The following is a 14,823-nucleotide window of genomic DNA, read 5'->3' as shown; positions in this document are numbered from 1 at the left end:
AAATTTAAAATCTTTCTCTTATTTATTTTCCTAAAATCTCTCCCTCTCGAAGGTCTCTCTCATGGGTTTATCTCTCTCTCTTTATTTTATCTATCTTTAAGTAACTTCCAAAAACTTATAATAAAGAAACCCATCATTTCTCTTTCCTTGCTACATTAACTCCTTTTTTTTACGTGCTACATCTAAAATCTCTCCTACAATATTTCCTCTATTTTTCTCTTTTAATCTCTCTCTCAATCTCTCCCTCCCAAAATATATTTTTAGGAAAAACTACTTCCATCCTCTCTCACCATAAACCATCAAGTACCAGCCCAAAAGGATATCATGCTCCACCTTATTTTATGAGAAAACAATGTATTTATCTCCCACTCTCAAATTCATTTCTTTACTGATATCTCATGAGGATTCGTTAGCACAAAAATATTTTCCTAAGAGAAAAGTAGAAGGTATAATATCTGTCTCTATCTCTATGTAGTATTTTTCAAATTGTAATACGATTTTTTGCATATAGAAAATAAGTGGTTTGATATTTCTCTCACAAGTCGTGAAACTCAACTAGATTGAAAAAACTAATGATTTAGATTCTTGAATAATTCTAATTTTTTATCATAAACTTGAACATAATAATAAAATAATATTATTCTTTTTTTAAATTGTAATATGATTTTTTTACATATCTCTCTCAAAGGTCATGAAACTCAATTAGATTGAAAAAACTAAGGATTTAGATTCTTGAATAGTTCTAATTTTTTTATTACAAACTTGAACAAAGTGATAAAATAATAAATAAGATTACTTATTATTATTATTATTATTATTATTAATACTATTATTATTATTTTGATTGTAGATAAGTTATTTATGTTATTGTCTCTTCTAGTCATTGTATTATGCCACTACTATGAAATACTATTTTTATTTTTATTTTATAAGTTATTCTATCGTATAAGGTAAAGCCCATGGATTTTAAATGCTAATGGAAAATTTGATTTTTTTTTTCCTGTTTTTTGGATTTTAAATAATGGAAAAATTGGTTTTTTTTTCCTTTTTTTTTTGGGTAATTCAATGGGGATGACCGGCTCCTACCCGTGATTTTTGGGTAAGTCATCATGTTTTGAAACCGTTAGTGGTTTTTGAATGCATTAGGTGAGAATGGAAGTCGTTAGTGGTTTTTGAATGCATTAGGTGAGAATGGAAGCCTACCTGTCGTCATGTTTTGAAACCGTTCGTGGTTTTTGAATGCATTAGGTGAGAATGGAAGTCGTTAGTGGTTTTTGAATGCATTAGGTGAGAATGAAAGTCGTTAGTGGTTTTTGAATGCATTAGGTGAGAATGGAAGTCGTTAGTGGTTTTTGAATGCATTAGGTGAGAATGGAAGCCTACCGGTGTTTTGAAACCGTTAATGGTTTTTGAATGCATTAGGTGAGAATGGAAGTCGTTAGTGGTTTTTTAATGCATTAGGTGAAAATGAAAGCCTAAACCTTAGCTGGGGCACAAGTAATGCTACCACCATGACCCCAACCCATTATCGTTTGTTTTCCTTCTTTATTCTTAAGTTAGGTTATATCAATTTTGTTTCTATCTAAATTTCAACCTTGATGATTTTAACTATATTTTGTTATATTTTAGTTTTTTATGAATATTTTAACATTACATTAGTTTTTTATGACAATAATAGCTTTCTCTTGGTATTTTCTAGGTGTATTATTGTATTTTTTTAACCATTTATCATGAAACAAAATTACTAGGCAAAATTGAGATAGAAACAAAATTGATTTATTATTTAATATAAGAATCACAAAAAAAAATAATCCTTTTTCTTTAGTATTCAACATTAATTGGCCTTACCTTATAAGATAAAAATAAAACAATAATAAAAGTTTAGTTTTTTTTAAAAAATTATTTTATTTTAATAAAAATATAATAATAATCTTAATTTAATATTTATTATTATTAGTATTATTATTATTATTATTATATTTTAAAAATATAATAATAATAATAATAATATACTAATATTAGTAATAGAAACAAAATAAAATAATACTATTGTTTCTATCTAAATTTTGGCCTCTATGTATTTTAACTATAGTTTTTATATTTTAAAAGTTTTTATGACTATTTTAAGAGTGCATTAGTTTTTAATGGTAATACTATAATTTTTTTTAATGTGATTAAGCATATATAAAATATGTTTCTTTGTTTATTGAGATATTTGAATATCTATTATTTTCTAATCATGAATTTTGAATTATTCAAAATTATTCATAACTGAGATGTTGTGATTCCATCTCCTCTAGCTTTTTCTTACTATTTTTCATTTGCACAATGTCTCTCTTGATTCTTCTATTTAAAACAATTCTGAAAATCTTCTGATCGCATTTAGTCTTTTTTTATGCATAATAATATATCAGAATTATTTATTCCATTCATGCTTTTTAAATAAATTAATTAATTTCTAACTATTTAAGACCATGTTTTATTGAATTATTTTCAATGATAAATATATTTCAGTAATTAATATTATATTATTAGTAATGATAATACAATGGTGTAGTATGCACTTTCCTATATTGATACATGCAATATAAACTTTCTATAATGGCAATATTTTGTTTCTTTTAATACCCGATCTAGGAATCTGATTTAGAAATCACTGGACTCCGGAAAGGGGCAATTCTGATTCTTGGAACCATTGGAATCGCCTCCAACTTCCTGGTTTTAAGCTTATTTCTTTACATCTTATAAGCCGAATTCCTAGAGGGCGAACAATATTTAGTTGCCTTGCTGAAATGAACTCAATCCTCATGGTTTTAAGCATTTTTTCCTATTTCTTTATACATTATGGCCCCCTCAAGGAATCTCCTGAATCCGACATGGTGAATTGGATTTGGAACCCTGGAGATCAGAATGATGTCAACATTTAAAACTATAGGTGCAGTTTTTACAAGGTTGTAACCTTAACCAATCCAATTAAGTTAACCTCAAATTTTATCATAACACGTAATTTTGGTAAAAAAATATTCTTAGGCTTATCTCAAAATCTATTTTGATATCTAATTATAAAATTTTAAAATCCAAAAACGGTTAAAATCAAGTAGATCTACAAACATATGAAAATCTTGAAAATGGATGATCTAGATAATGTATTGCAACTCAAAATCTTCTTCTTCTTTTTTTTTTTTTTTTTCAATATTCATATATCTTGATGTCGAGATGATCAATTAGAAATTTTTTCCAATATTAAAACAACTTTTTCTTATAGATTTTTGAGGTGCATCTGTAATTCTACATTTTAAGATTACAACTTTATATAAATTTCTTTTAGTTATTTCTCTATTTCAAAGCCTTATTAGTGGAAGGGGATTCACAAAATACGATTGAGTGATGTTGCAGTGAGCATAGAATCCCTTGACGACTTAGATCCCTATGGATGCAAATTTCAAATGGGACAAGTTTTCTATGAGTCCCAAGACTCACCTACTTGAATGAGTGATTTCTCTAAAATTCATCTTGACGATGGATTTGGGATCCAAAATTTAGGGGTCCATAATCTCCACCTTGGTGAATATAAAGGAAATTTTTTTTTTTTAAAGTAAACGTTGGTAGTTTTTAAGGTTAATTTAAGACTTTTTATTTTAGTATTGGGAGGGACCACCATTACCAACCATCCATCTTTGAGATGGATGGTTGGTGCGTAAGGTAATGTATATGTGGAAGTGTGTCCCCTGACCCAAAGTACACTTTGCCTTTCAAATATCTTAGGCAAGTTTACTGTAGCTTTTGGACCAAACAAGGGATGACTCTTCAATCTTCGTTCTCTTAAATTCTCCCTATTTGCAACTTTTTGACTTTAATAAAGGAAAAAGTTTATATAAAGTTCACATTTTAAAATGTAAAATTAAGGTGTACCCAAAAATCCTTTCGAAATAGGCTGGTTTGATGTTGAAAAAATAACTAATTGACCATCTCGACATTGAAATGTATGGATATAGAGCAAAAAGAGATTTCAAATCCCAAAAATGGTACATCTTACAATACATTATCTAGATTGTCCATTTTCAAGATTTTCATGTACTTATAGATCTTGATTTGAACCACAATTTAAAAAAATGAATCGGTGACTTGGATCGGTCACCCCAAAAATTGTGTCCAGTTGGTGGATCGGCTAGTTTTGAACTCAACTTTTTTAAAAAAATACTAAAAACCGCTAAAACAATAGTTTTGAGTTTTCAAACAAAAATAAGAGTGCATACATTATGTACTTTCATTATTTGTAAAAAAATGTGTGAATGTTGAGACATTATTTTTCGATTTGCATATCTGTTTAATTATTAATTATAATATAGTATTATAATATTACATCAAAATGATTAAAAATATCAAATAATACTTCCATATTATAGGATTAAAATAATAATACCCCTTATAAATGAAATTAGTATCATATCAAACATTTATTAATTCCCTTTACTCATTCAAAATTATCGCAATCTAAATAACTACAATATTGTACACCGAAATTAGAATTATTAATTTATTTTTGTAATTATTTTACATACAAATGAGAATAAATTTTAAATTTATCAAATTTAAAATTTTTCTTGTAAGATCATCTAATTTAAAAATATTATTTTCAATTATAACAAAAAAATATCATATTATATATTTTATAATATAAATAAATTAATAAATAAAATACAAGACTTGGTTATTAGGGTATAATTATTAATTTTATTATTATAATAAACATGATTCAAAAAATACTAGAAAACACTCATATGATTAAAAAAAACCTGATAAGTTTCAATGTTATGACATTAGAAAGAAGTATTCAAAAAATATGTTTCCTCTAAAAAATGGAAAGTAATGATATCAAAATTTAGAAAAATAAAACATAAAAAATGTTGGACCGCATATCATATACATTGTATGGTTTATTTTGCAAAGGGATAGTATATTTTCATATTTTATCTCTATTAGTTGTGACTATTCTATTGACTAGATTCAAAATTCAAAAAAAAAATTTCTAACTTTATGACAGTAACTAAGTTGTCCCATTCAAAATCAAATGGCTGGGTTACTTTACCTTTATTAATGGTCTCACCCATAAAATAAAACTCGAAAAACAGTTTGGTAAACAAACATCTCTCTCCTAGAGATAGATTCTTGAACTAAAGGTACCCTAAGGGATTTTCTAGAGTATTTTTATTTGGGATTGTATTCAATGAGACGATTTACCTCTAATACAAAAAGGTCACAGTTACTTACAACCATCTAATGTGAAATTTGATAGCTTGGATGTGTCGCAAAAGTCAAAAAAATGTGTAATGCCCCGACTTTATTCACCCCCCCCCCCCCCCCCCCCCCCCCCCCATGAGATGTTCTAGAGAGAGCGGGGTAAAGGAAAATAGTCTAGCTTTTTAAAAAGCAAACGAGAGAACAAACTGTACAGGAGTGTTGGGTAGCAGAACAAGCGTCGTGCATGAGGAGTGGGAATAATTGTGTTGGGTAATGAAGCAAGTACCACGAAACCATAGAAATCGCTTTGACGCATTTGGTTCAAAAAAAAAAAAAACCGTAGAAATCAGCTTGAAGCATTCTGTTCACTCTGACATACAAACCCAAATGGACCTGGCTGATTCATGATATATGAAGGGAACTGGATAGCGAATGGCAATTCTCGATTTGGATCAGGCAATTTTGATATGAATTGCCGAATTTTAAAACCTTGATTTGAACCATTTTTAGAGAGAAAAACTTTGTACAAGGATAAAATCTTCAAATGTAGAATCAAGGTGTCTTTCTAAAATCTTTCGAAAAAGATTTATTTTGATGATAGAAAATCATCTAATTGATCATCTCGACATCGAGATACACAGATATGGAGAAAGAAATACATTTCAAGTCTTAAAAGTAGTACACCTTCCAACACACCGTCCATTTTCAATATTTTCTTGTGTTTATAAATTATTTGATTTGAACCATTTTTGGTGTTTAAAATTTTATAATTAGAGACAAAAATAGATAATTGTACCATTCTAAGAATTTTCAACACCAAAATTACATCTCATGACAAAAGTTTGGAGGTGTACCTTGCTTTGATCATTTAAGGTTTTAACCTTACGCAAGCCACACCTTTTTTAGCGTTTAAAATTTTATAATCAGATATAAAACTAGATTCTTGTGCAAACTTAAGAATTTTCAATACCAAAACTGAAAGAAAGACTATTGTAATCTTGTAGGGGAATATAATTTTTTTTATTTTTCTTCTTTTCACCCCTTTTATTTTCTTTTAGCAAAGATCACTTACAAGTAGTCTTATTACAATAATTCTTGCTTCAAATAAAATAAAACTGACAAATCCAAAAACTTAAAAACCTTGATGTCATTAAACCAATTTTTTTCAAACAAAAAAATATTCACAATTTTTATGCTTGGGAATATAAATATAATATAATTAAATATGACAAGAAACAAAATAGAGTGTTAGAGATTACCTTAACCGGGCTTAGTACACCCCATACCGAGTCACCACCATCCGATGGCGTGGGATCTAAGATCAACATTCAATCTCAATCGGGAAAACAAGTTTAGCCAAGCCACACCAATAGAACATGAACCCCTTTTATCATAAACTCAAACCCTAAGTAAATTCCCTTAGCACCCTAGTGTGAGAGATATAAATTCTCTTTTTGTTATACCCTAAAACCCTTAGTCATAAATCTATAGTTGAGAGATGGGAGAGAGAAGAACCCTATAGCCTAAACCCTTTGCCCATTTTTAGAAAGAGATCAAAGATGAGATAGTGGGATGTGCCCCCTTTGAGCTTTCATGAGATCGAGAGAAACTTTTTTAGGAGAAAGATAAAAAGATAAGAGACAATTCATTTTTTATAAGCTTTTAAAATGATTAGGGTTTTCCTTGGCTTGCATTTTCTTGTGAGATTGAATATGAACCATTGATCTTGGGTGACTTGTGGGGTAAGAGATTTGAGCCATCCATTCTCTAGATGGTCCATCAATATTACGGAAGGTGCTAGAACCTTTATCACCATTTTTTAAACCATTTTTTCATCCATATAAATTAAATAAAATAATTTCAAATATAATATTGTGCATACCAAAATAATACACAAGCCTTCTCATGCTTTCTAAAAATACATTCAAAACTTCTTCAAGCCAATACCTTTCCAAAACACATAACAACTTGGCCTACAAGCCAAAGTCACTTATCACAAAGATAGAAAGCTTCTAAATGGGTGAAGCGTGCCACCCATGACAGGATCTCATGGGTCCCACCATCTAGCCCATGATAGGCCTATGTGCACAATGGACCCCATACAATTTTAAATATTTTTAAAACTCAATAAAATAATTGTATATTTTATTTGAATATTTAAATCAATGTAAAATCAATATCTCTGATTTTTTAAATCTAAATTTGATAAATAAAATATTCAAAGATCTAGAAAAATTCAAATACTAATTCTAAAGTCATATATATATATATATATATATATATAATAAAATATATATAATTAAATTCATTAGATGAAAAAATGATCCATATGGTCTAGAAATGAAATCAATAAAACATTGGGGCACTCCACATTCAACTGTGGATTACAGACCACACTTGCTTTATCAAAACGACCCATTTTTTTCAATGGCCCACAGTCTATGCAGGGACTCATTAGTGGGTCACCAAAGTCTGGCCGATGAGCCACAAAATCGCAATCCCAGTACGTGAATTTCGGCTTCTCCTCTAGAGACAGGCCAAGGTCACTTAGGCCTGATGCGACCATAGCTCATATGGCGCTTAAGGGTATCTCTCCCACATGCATACGCTTCACTTTGAAAGGTGGCTTGCTTTCCTGAAACAGTCAATCAATATGCAGGCCGTGTGATGGTACATGGATGAGGCTTTGGCCCCGTCTCTGAAAGCCACCATCACACAAAGGTCACACAGTCCCTCAGCTCACTCATCTTGGCATGCTCCTACCTCATCAAGGGATGACCCATTATACCCTTATTGGTTTTTACTATATGCCCAGGTAACATAAGTTTTCTCAACCGACTGACCTAGGCTGTCAAACACAGTTCGGTATCAATAAACATCGTTTGCTTAGTATGGTCCACGAGAGACCACACTCCCACTGAGCTTATGTTCCACTATATCATTTATTTTACAAGCACTCATAAGGCATTTAATTGCCACATTCACCCAACAAGAACCACAACTTACAACAAAGTTTGGAGGTACGCCTTACTTTGATTATTTAAGATTGCAACCTTATAGCAACCACACCTTTAATAAATAAAAAAGAACAATTGTTTCAAGCGGCCTGGACTGCATTTCTACAATATGTTGTCCATCTATCTTAAAGAGGGATACAAATAGATTGTCTGTCTAAAAACATTTGTAACTAACGGTCCAAATGCTTTCTTAATATAATTATTATTTATAGTTTTCATATTTTATTTCCATAATCATGATCTCCATGTCAAAGACTATATATTCTCTAAAAATTAGGATCAAATTATATTTAAAATATATATTTATTGCCAAGCCCACATTTCTACATGTGCGGGCTTGGCCTCATGCTAACCGTGTCCGTAATAAAATTAGTAATTATCATGAAAGAGAAATTTTTCTCCATTTCTTTATAAAATGGGTGCAATTGGCATACAGATGCATCTGTAGCTGTAGAGGTAAGGTGCACCTTCAAATTCTACCATGGTATATAATTTTGATGTAAAATGTTCTTAAGATTATCTCAAAATCTATTTTTATATCTAATTATAAAATTTTAAATTTAAAAATGGTCAAAATCAAGTAGATCTATAAACATATGAAAATCTTGAAAATGGACGGTGTAGATAATATGTTGTAAAATGAACTATTTTTGAAACTTAAAATCTTTTTATTTTTCATGGTTATACATCTCGATGTCGAGATGATGAATCAAAGGGTTTTTCAACGTTAAAACTACATTTTCTGATAGATTTTTGAGGTGCATATGTAGGTCTACATTATAAGGTTGCATCCTTATATAAATTTTTTTCTTATAAAAATAGCCCCAACTAAGAATACGTCGAGTGGGACCGGATGAACCGGAATTGGACACGAAGCTGGTGCGGGGCCCAAGGCCAGACACCGGCTTAGGCTAAAGTCCTTTCCCAATATGCATTTTCAAAGTTACCAACAAACTTTTCTTGGCATTTATAGTAAATTGGAATCACTTTAAAGGAGTCCAAAGATTTGGAGCACTTCCGCTAAACGCCATAGGATGATGTTACATATTATAAAAGTGCATCAAACAAAACTAAAATGCCCCTCCCTCTCTTGACCGGAACAAGAGCCTTGGACTTGTCATGGGCTCACACTTCCACGTCCCAAAATGGCCAAGACAATCGTGCCTTTGGGCCCACCTATCTCAATCATTTTATTTCTTTTCGAGCCATGTGTTGTGCTCCCTGGGGAGCATAGTTTTCTTTTGTTCGCTCTGTCAGCAGATCCACATGGGAGGATTTTTCCAAGGAAATATACAATAAGGCTGTGTACTTTTGATATCATTGACTTTTGAATTTAAAATTAGGTGGTTGATGTTGTATCATTTATATGCACAAAATTCAAAACAAAAATCGGTGTCACACAAATTTTTTTATTAGATTTTACATAAAATGGCTAAAAATAAATGTCACCTCCTTATACAAAAAATATGTGGTCTTATAGTACACAATTCTTCGTCTTTCTCAATATGAGATTTTTTGAACTTTTTTACGTGTTACTAAATAACTATTATGAAAAACATTCAAATTTGAGTTTTCTAATATTTATATATCGGCAACTACAAATTAAATGGTTTAGACCCAATCTCAAGACATTAGTACAAGCGCAAAGAGGGTACAACTAGAGACTTTTTTATTATTTATCTGTGGATTAAAAAGGACACATCCTTAAAATTTTAAATCTTAAAATTAATTCTAAGTAAGGTTTTACCTCGTCAAAATTTACCTTCCTAAAATTAATTCTAAGTAGCGTTTTACCCAAGTGAGTAAATGAATACCCTTGTCCTACGGAGTACGATATAAAGTACCAACAGGCATATTTCACTACTGTTGACAAGGAATGACCCAAAGAAGTTACAAATTTTCTAGTATTTGTCAATAAAAAAAAAAAAGTTGCAAATTTTCTCAATCACATACCCTATTTTTGGGCAAGTAAATACCCCTTTGTCTTTGCACATGAGAGTGCCCAACATGAAATGACCAAACTACCCCTCTCCAACCCAGTCATGTGATTACATGAAGTGCCGAAATTTGCCGCTCCCCAGCTCATTACATGAAATGACCAAATTTCCCCTCTCCAAACCATTACATGAAATGACCAAATTGCCCTTTTGGAGATGCAACCCTTCCCAAATAACCAAACTACCCCTATCCCGACCTCCACAGCAACCAACCCCTATCCCATGGATGAAGGGAGTGAACAGGCCAAGATTTGTAGACATAAATTTTATGATACACCAGAATATGAAGCTCCATACCTTATCATCAATAGAGCTTCCCTTTCTTTCACTGTATAAACCACCAGAAACCTACCTAAAAATCACACAAATTCACCCCATCTCACCCTTCTTCTCCTTCTCTTTGTCCGAAACCTCGCCATTTCCGACCGTCTCCATCTCGATGGAGGCCGAGGCTGCTGCCTCTCTAAACCTGGCATAGATATCCCCCTTATAGAACTCTCTTGTCCTCACAACCAAAACAATGGAAATCAAAGCACCAAGCAATGTACAAGCTGTTATGATAATAAAGGAGAGCCTAAAGCACCGGTTCCCTGTACATGTGAGCTCAACCCCTGGAGCCAAAGCCTTTCCACCCAGTTGCTTAGCCGCTTCTATGTCATAGAGGTGACCAGCAACTCTAACATTAAATATATATGAACCCACAGGACTAGCAACGGCACCAAAGTTATAAAGGGTCGAGTAATATTTGAGGCCAAAAATCTCAGAGATTATAGCAAAGAGCAAAGGCCATTGAGCACCAAAACACAGGCCTATGATGACTGAGGCTATGAAGACTGAACCAGGAAATGGAAAGGCAATGAGAATTTGACCAACACAAGAGAAAAGCATGACTATGGTGAGCATGAGTGGGCGTGGGAATTTATATTTAGCTAAGACGATTTCGGACCCAAAACCTGACATGACCCGGCCCAAGAAATTCCATATACTGATTAGAGAGACAAAGGTGCTTATGCCTTGGGGACCATATCCTAAGGACTTACCTATCTGACCCATGTTATCAATTGCTGTTAGGGTGCCCCCCACACCACAAATTGTGGCTAAAAATAGGATTATCATGTCAACACTAAATAAGGCTTGGAGAATTGTGTAGTCGTCACCTCGTTTGGGGGCCTTGAAGGTGCCTCTCCATAGAGAGGCAGGCTTGGTGTCTGTGGCCACCGCTTGGGCCTCGGCTGCTTTTGCGGGCTCAAGCATTGATTCGCTCGGCTTGGGCTCGGGTGACTCGATGGGGTAGGACTGGTTAGATGGCAAGATGGGTTGCCTGATTTTGGCTAGCTCTTGCTTGATCACAACAGCTAGTGGGAAAAAGAGCAAGACCACCACCATGACTGTTGCCCCCTTAAAAGCTGACCCGGAGAAGTTGATGCGAGTCTCGATGATAATCACCACCATCAAGTAAGCACCCAGAGACAGAGCAATATACAGAAAGGAGTAGAAGACCTTGATCTCATCTCTATCTCTAGTGGGCTTCATGATCCTAATGGTGGAGAGGAACATAAACGAAATGGCAGCTGGCAACCAGGCAACGAGCAAGATCAACGACTTCGAATCGTGACCATACAACGCGTGATAAAGCTGTGTTATAATGGCACCACTCAGGCCCACAAATCCCTTGAGGAGACCCAAGACGATCCCTCGACTCTCCGGGAAATTCTTGACGGCCGTAACGAGAGCGCCCGTATTCGCAAACGACTGCGAATTGGCGCCCACACAAATGTACACGCACATATGCCACAGCTTCGGCGTCGGGATACGGTCCGTCACCGCGAGCCATATCATGAGATAACCACCCAAATTCATGACCCCGCCCATCGCCAACACCACCCAAGGCGGTGTCACCTCATTGATGAGCCCGGAGATCACACCAACATTTGCACCCAAATCTTTGAAAAAGCTCAAAGTATTGAGATTCTGTTGGGTATAACCAAGGGATGACTTTATGTCTTCAGAGTAAACCCCAAAGATATAAGTTGCTCCTGCGGCTGACATGATCAAGAAGGAGGCGAAGAACATGAACCAGCGGCCGCGCACCACCGCTAAGGCCACACCTAGAGCTCCCATCTCCGCCATGGCCAGGGCTGGGCTAGGGCTAGGGCTAGGGCTAGGGCTAATGCTTTGGGCTGTTGTGACAAAAGTTTGTGTATATATAAGGGGAGAGGATGGGCAGTTGATGCCTACAACCAGACTGGAAGGGGGGAGTGATAGCGAGGAAGTCGTTTAGAGAGGGGAAGTCGTTTAGAGAGGGGAAGTCGTTTAGAGAGAGAAAGTCGTTTAGAGAGGGGAAGTCGTTTAGAGAGGGGAAGTCGTTTAGAGAGAGGAAGTATTTTAGAGAGAAAGAGAGATTAAGAGAGAGAGGAATAAGGTTGACTCATCCAAATAGATAATGGAAGGGTTTTTATCAAGTAAGGTCTTGAATTTTGAGAGGATATCTTTGGGGATTCATTTGATTTGAGGGTTAAAATTAGGGTTTGGTGCTTGGGTTCATAGGCTCGTCAGCGTGGGCGTAGGAGCCGGGTTTCCACCTTGGGACTAAAACAAGAGTGTCGTTTTTTTAATGGATGAGGTTTCTGTAATAAAACTAAGGGTATTTTTTGTGGACGAGGTTTCTATAAGTTATAGGATTTATAAAAACAAAATAAAGCCTCACTTTAAATCTAAAAACGGATAATAAATTTTGAAAATAAAAAAATAGTATGGAGCTTGCAGATATGTGAACATTTATTTTACTTATGTTGGTAGGGTTGCGGTCCTATCAAACTATTTCCTTTTTTTTCATAAGTGAAGTGTACATGCCACCCTATTAGAGATCAAAATCGGAAAGCTTATCCTCAACATTATTGGCCGCATTTGCTCGCAGTAATTCAACTCCAAACATATTTGGAAAGGAATATTGACCGTATATCTGAGTCGTATGGTATAGTAAGAGATAACTAACTGGTGCTCTTTTCAGTTAGTCCTCTAGATTTGGAAATTTTTTATGAGACAATATCTCTTTATCCTTTATTTTTAATTTTTATAGTTGATGATACCCAAGAATTAAAAATATTACTTGTAAGTAAAAGTTTTCATTTTTTCTATCTTACAACCCTTAGATCCCTTTGACTATAAATTTTTGACCCAAACAAACACTAAAATGACACCCTATTCAAACTCCATCTCTCTCGCTAAAACTCAATCTCTATCTCTTCGCTTCTCGATGAGTTTACCAGCCAAGGGGATTAGGTTGAGCTCGAACACGAGCACACTTTCTTATGTGAGAGAGAGATGGAGTTTGGGTTTTAGAGAGATATAGAGTTTGAGTTTTAAGGAGAGAGATGGAGTTTTGAGAGAGAGAGACGATGATGTGAGAGAGATATAGAGTTTGGGTTTGAGAGAGATGAAGTTTCGAGAGAGAGAGATGGAGTTTTAGAGAGAGATATAGTCCTTTCATAAGTTGTTGAGGTCAATAATATATGGTCAAAAGGGTTTAGGGATAGAAAAAATGAAGCCTTTTTGCTTAAAATAATATTTTCAATTCTTGGGTCCGATGAGATATAAAAGTTAAAAATAGATGATAATAAGATATTTTCTCTTCTTTTTTTTTTTGTGGATAATTCAATTGTAAAAATGGAACTTGAGATATAGCACTCCTAATCGTGAGGTGCTAAGTGAATATTTTTTTCTTTTTCTTCTTTTTTATTTTTATTTTTAATTGTGAGGTGCTAAGTGAATTTTTTTTTTCCTTCTTTTTTATTTTTATTTATATTTATTTTTGGGTAGTTCAGCTGTAGGAGAATGTGCAATTAGTTTGGTGAAATTGGTTACTAGGGGGTGGTTTGGTTAAACATATTTGTGTTTTGGGGGGCTGATTTTAGACGAATGCAAGTATTTTGTTGAAATTTGTTAATAGGAGAAGTTCACGGTTATGATAAATTAGGAATTTTTTAGTTGTTTTAGGAGTGCCCACGTAGATTCAAATTAGGAACTGGATTTGTTAAAAATGGTGAGATCCGATTGCTTTAGGAAAATCCTGTCTTTTTAAACGGTTAAATGGCATATTGATTCCCTATCTATTTCGGTTTGATTTTTTTTAAATTTTTTTGTTGGTTTAATCATGCTAAAAGGATAGTGGTATGGATTTATCTTCGAAGCTATCTGTAAAACGAAATCGCTGTTGCTTTGCTGGTTTGGATAACGGAAAGTTGAGAATAACCGTATCATGAACCATTCCAATAGCATTCTACCACGGGAGCTTATACTGTTCACTTACTCCATCAGGCAAAAGATGAAGTAATAGTTATGGATAGATTCCTATTACGTATAAATGATATTTATTCTTATCATAATCGAGAGATATATATCTAATCCTAATCTTATCAGAGATGCATATCCATATGATATATTTATACGATAATAGTTAATGGACACAATATCCATACAATAGCAAAGACACTTAATGTTATCGAGATATATATCTATACTATACGTTCACACTATAAGAGTATTATGGATTAATACATATCCATTAC

The 14,823-nt window shown here is 33.5% G+C and overlaps 1 protein-coding gene across 1 annotated transcript; it reads right to left on the bottom strand.

Moving 5' to 3' along the window:
- Positions 1 to 10,094: 10,094 nt before the first annotated feature.
- On the bottom strand, positions 10,095 to 13,523 carry LOC18429361 (Major facilitator superfamily protein). The gene has a single exon (XM_006838647.4). The coding sequence runs from the start codon at positions 12,383 to 12,385 to the stop codon at positions 10,625 to 10,627; it is 1,761 nt and encodes a 586-aa protein (XP_006838710.3). The 5' UTR covers positions 12,386 to 13,523; the 3' UTR covers positions 10,095 to 10,624.
- Positions 13,524 to 14,823: the final 1,300 nt, after the last annotated feature.

This window comes from Amborella trichopoda, chromosome 3, assembly GCF_054954075.1.
Source record: "Amborella trichopoda isolate Santa Cruz 75 chromosome 3, AtrichopodaSantaCruz75HAP2 v2.0, whole genome shotgun sequence".
Taxonomy (NCBI): Eukaryota; Viridiplantae; Streptophyta; class Magnoliopsida; order Amborellales; family Amborellaceae; genus Amborella; species Amborella trichopoda.
The sequence above is the reverse complement of the archived record's forward strand: the minus strand, read 5'-3'. Positions and strand labels throughout refer to the sequence as shown.

What these genes read in the sequence shown, in the direction of transcription:
- LOC18429361 (XM_006838647.4), bottom strand. Translation starts at nt 12,385, where the DNA reads ATGGCGGAGATGGGAGCTCTAGGTGTGGCCTTAGCGGTGGTGCGCGGC.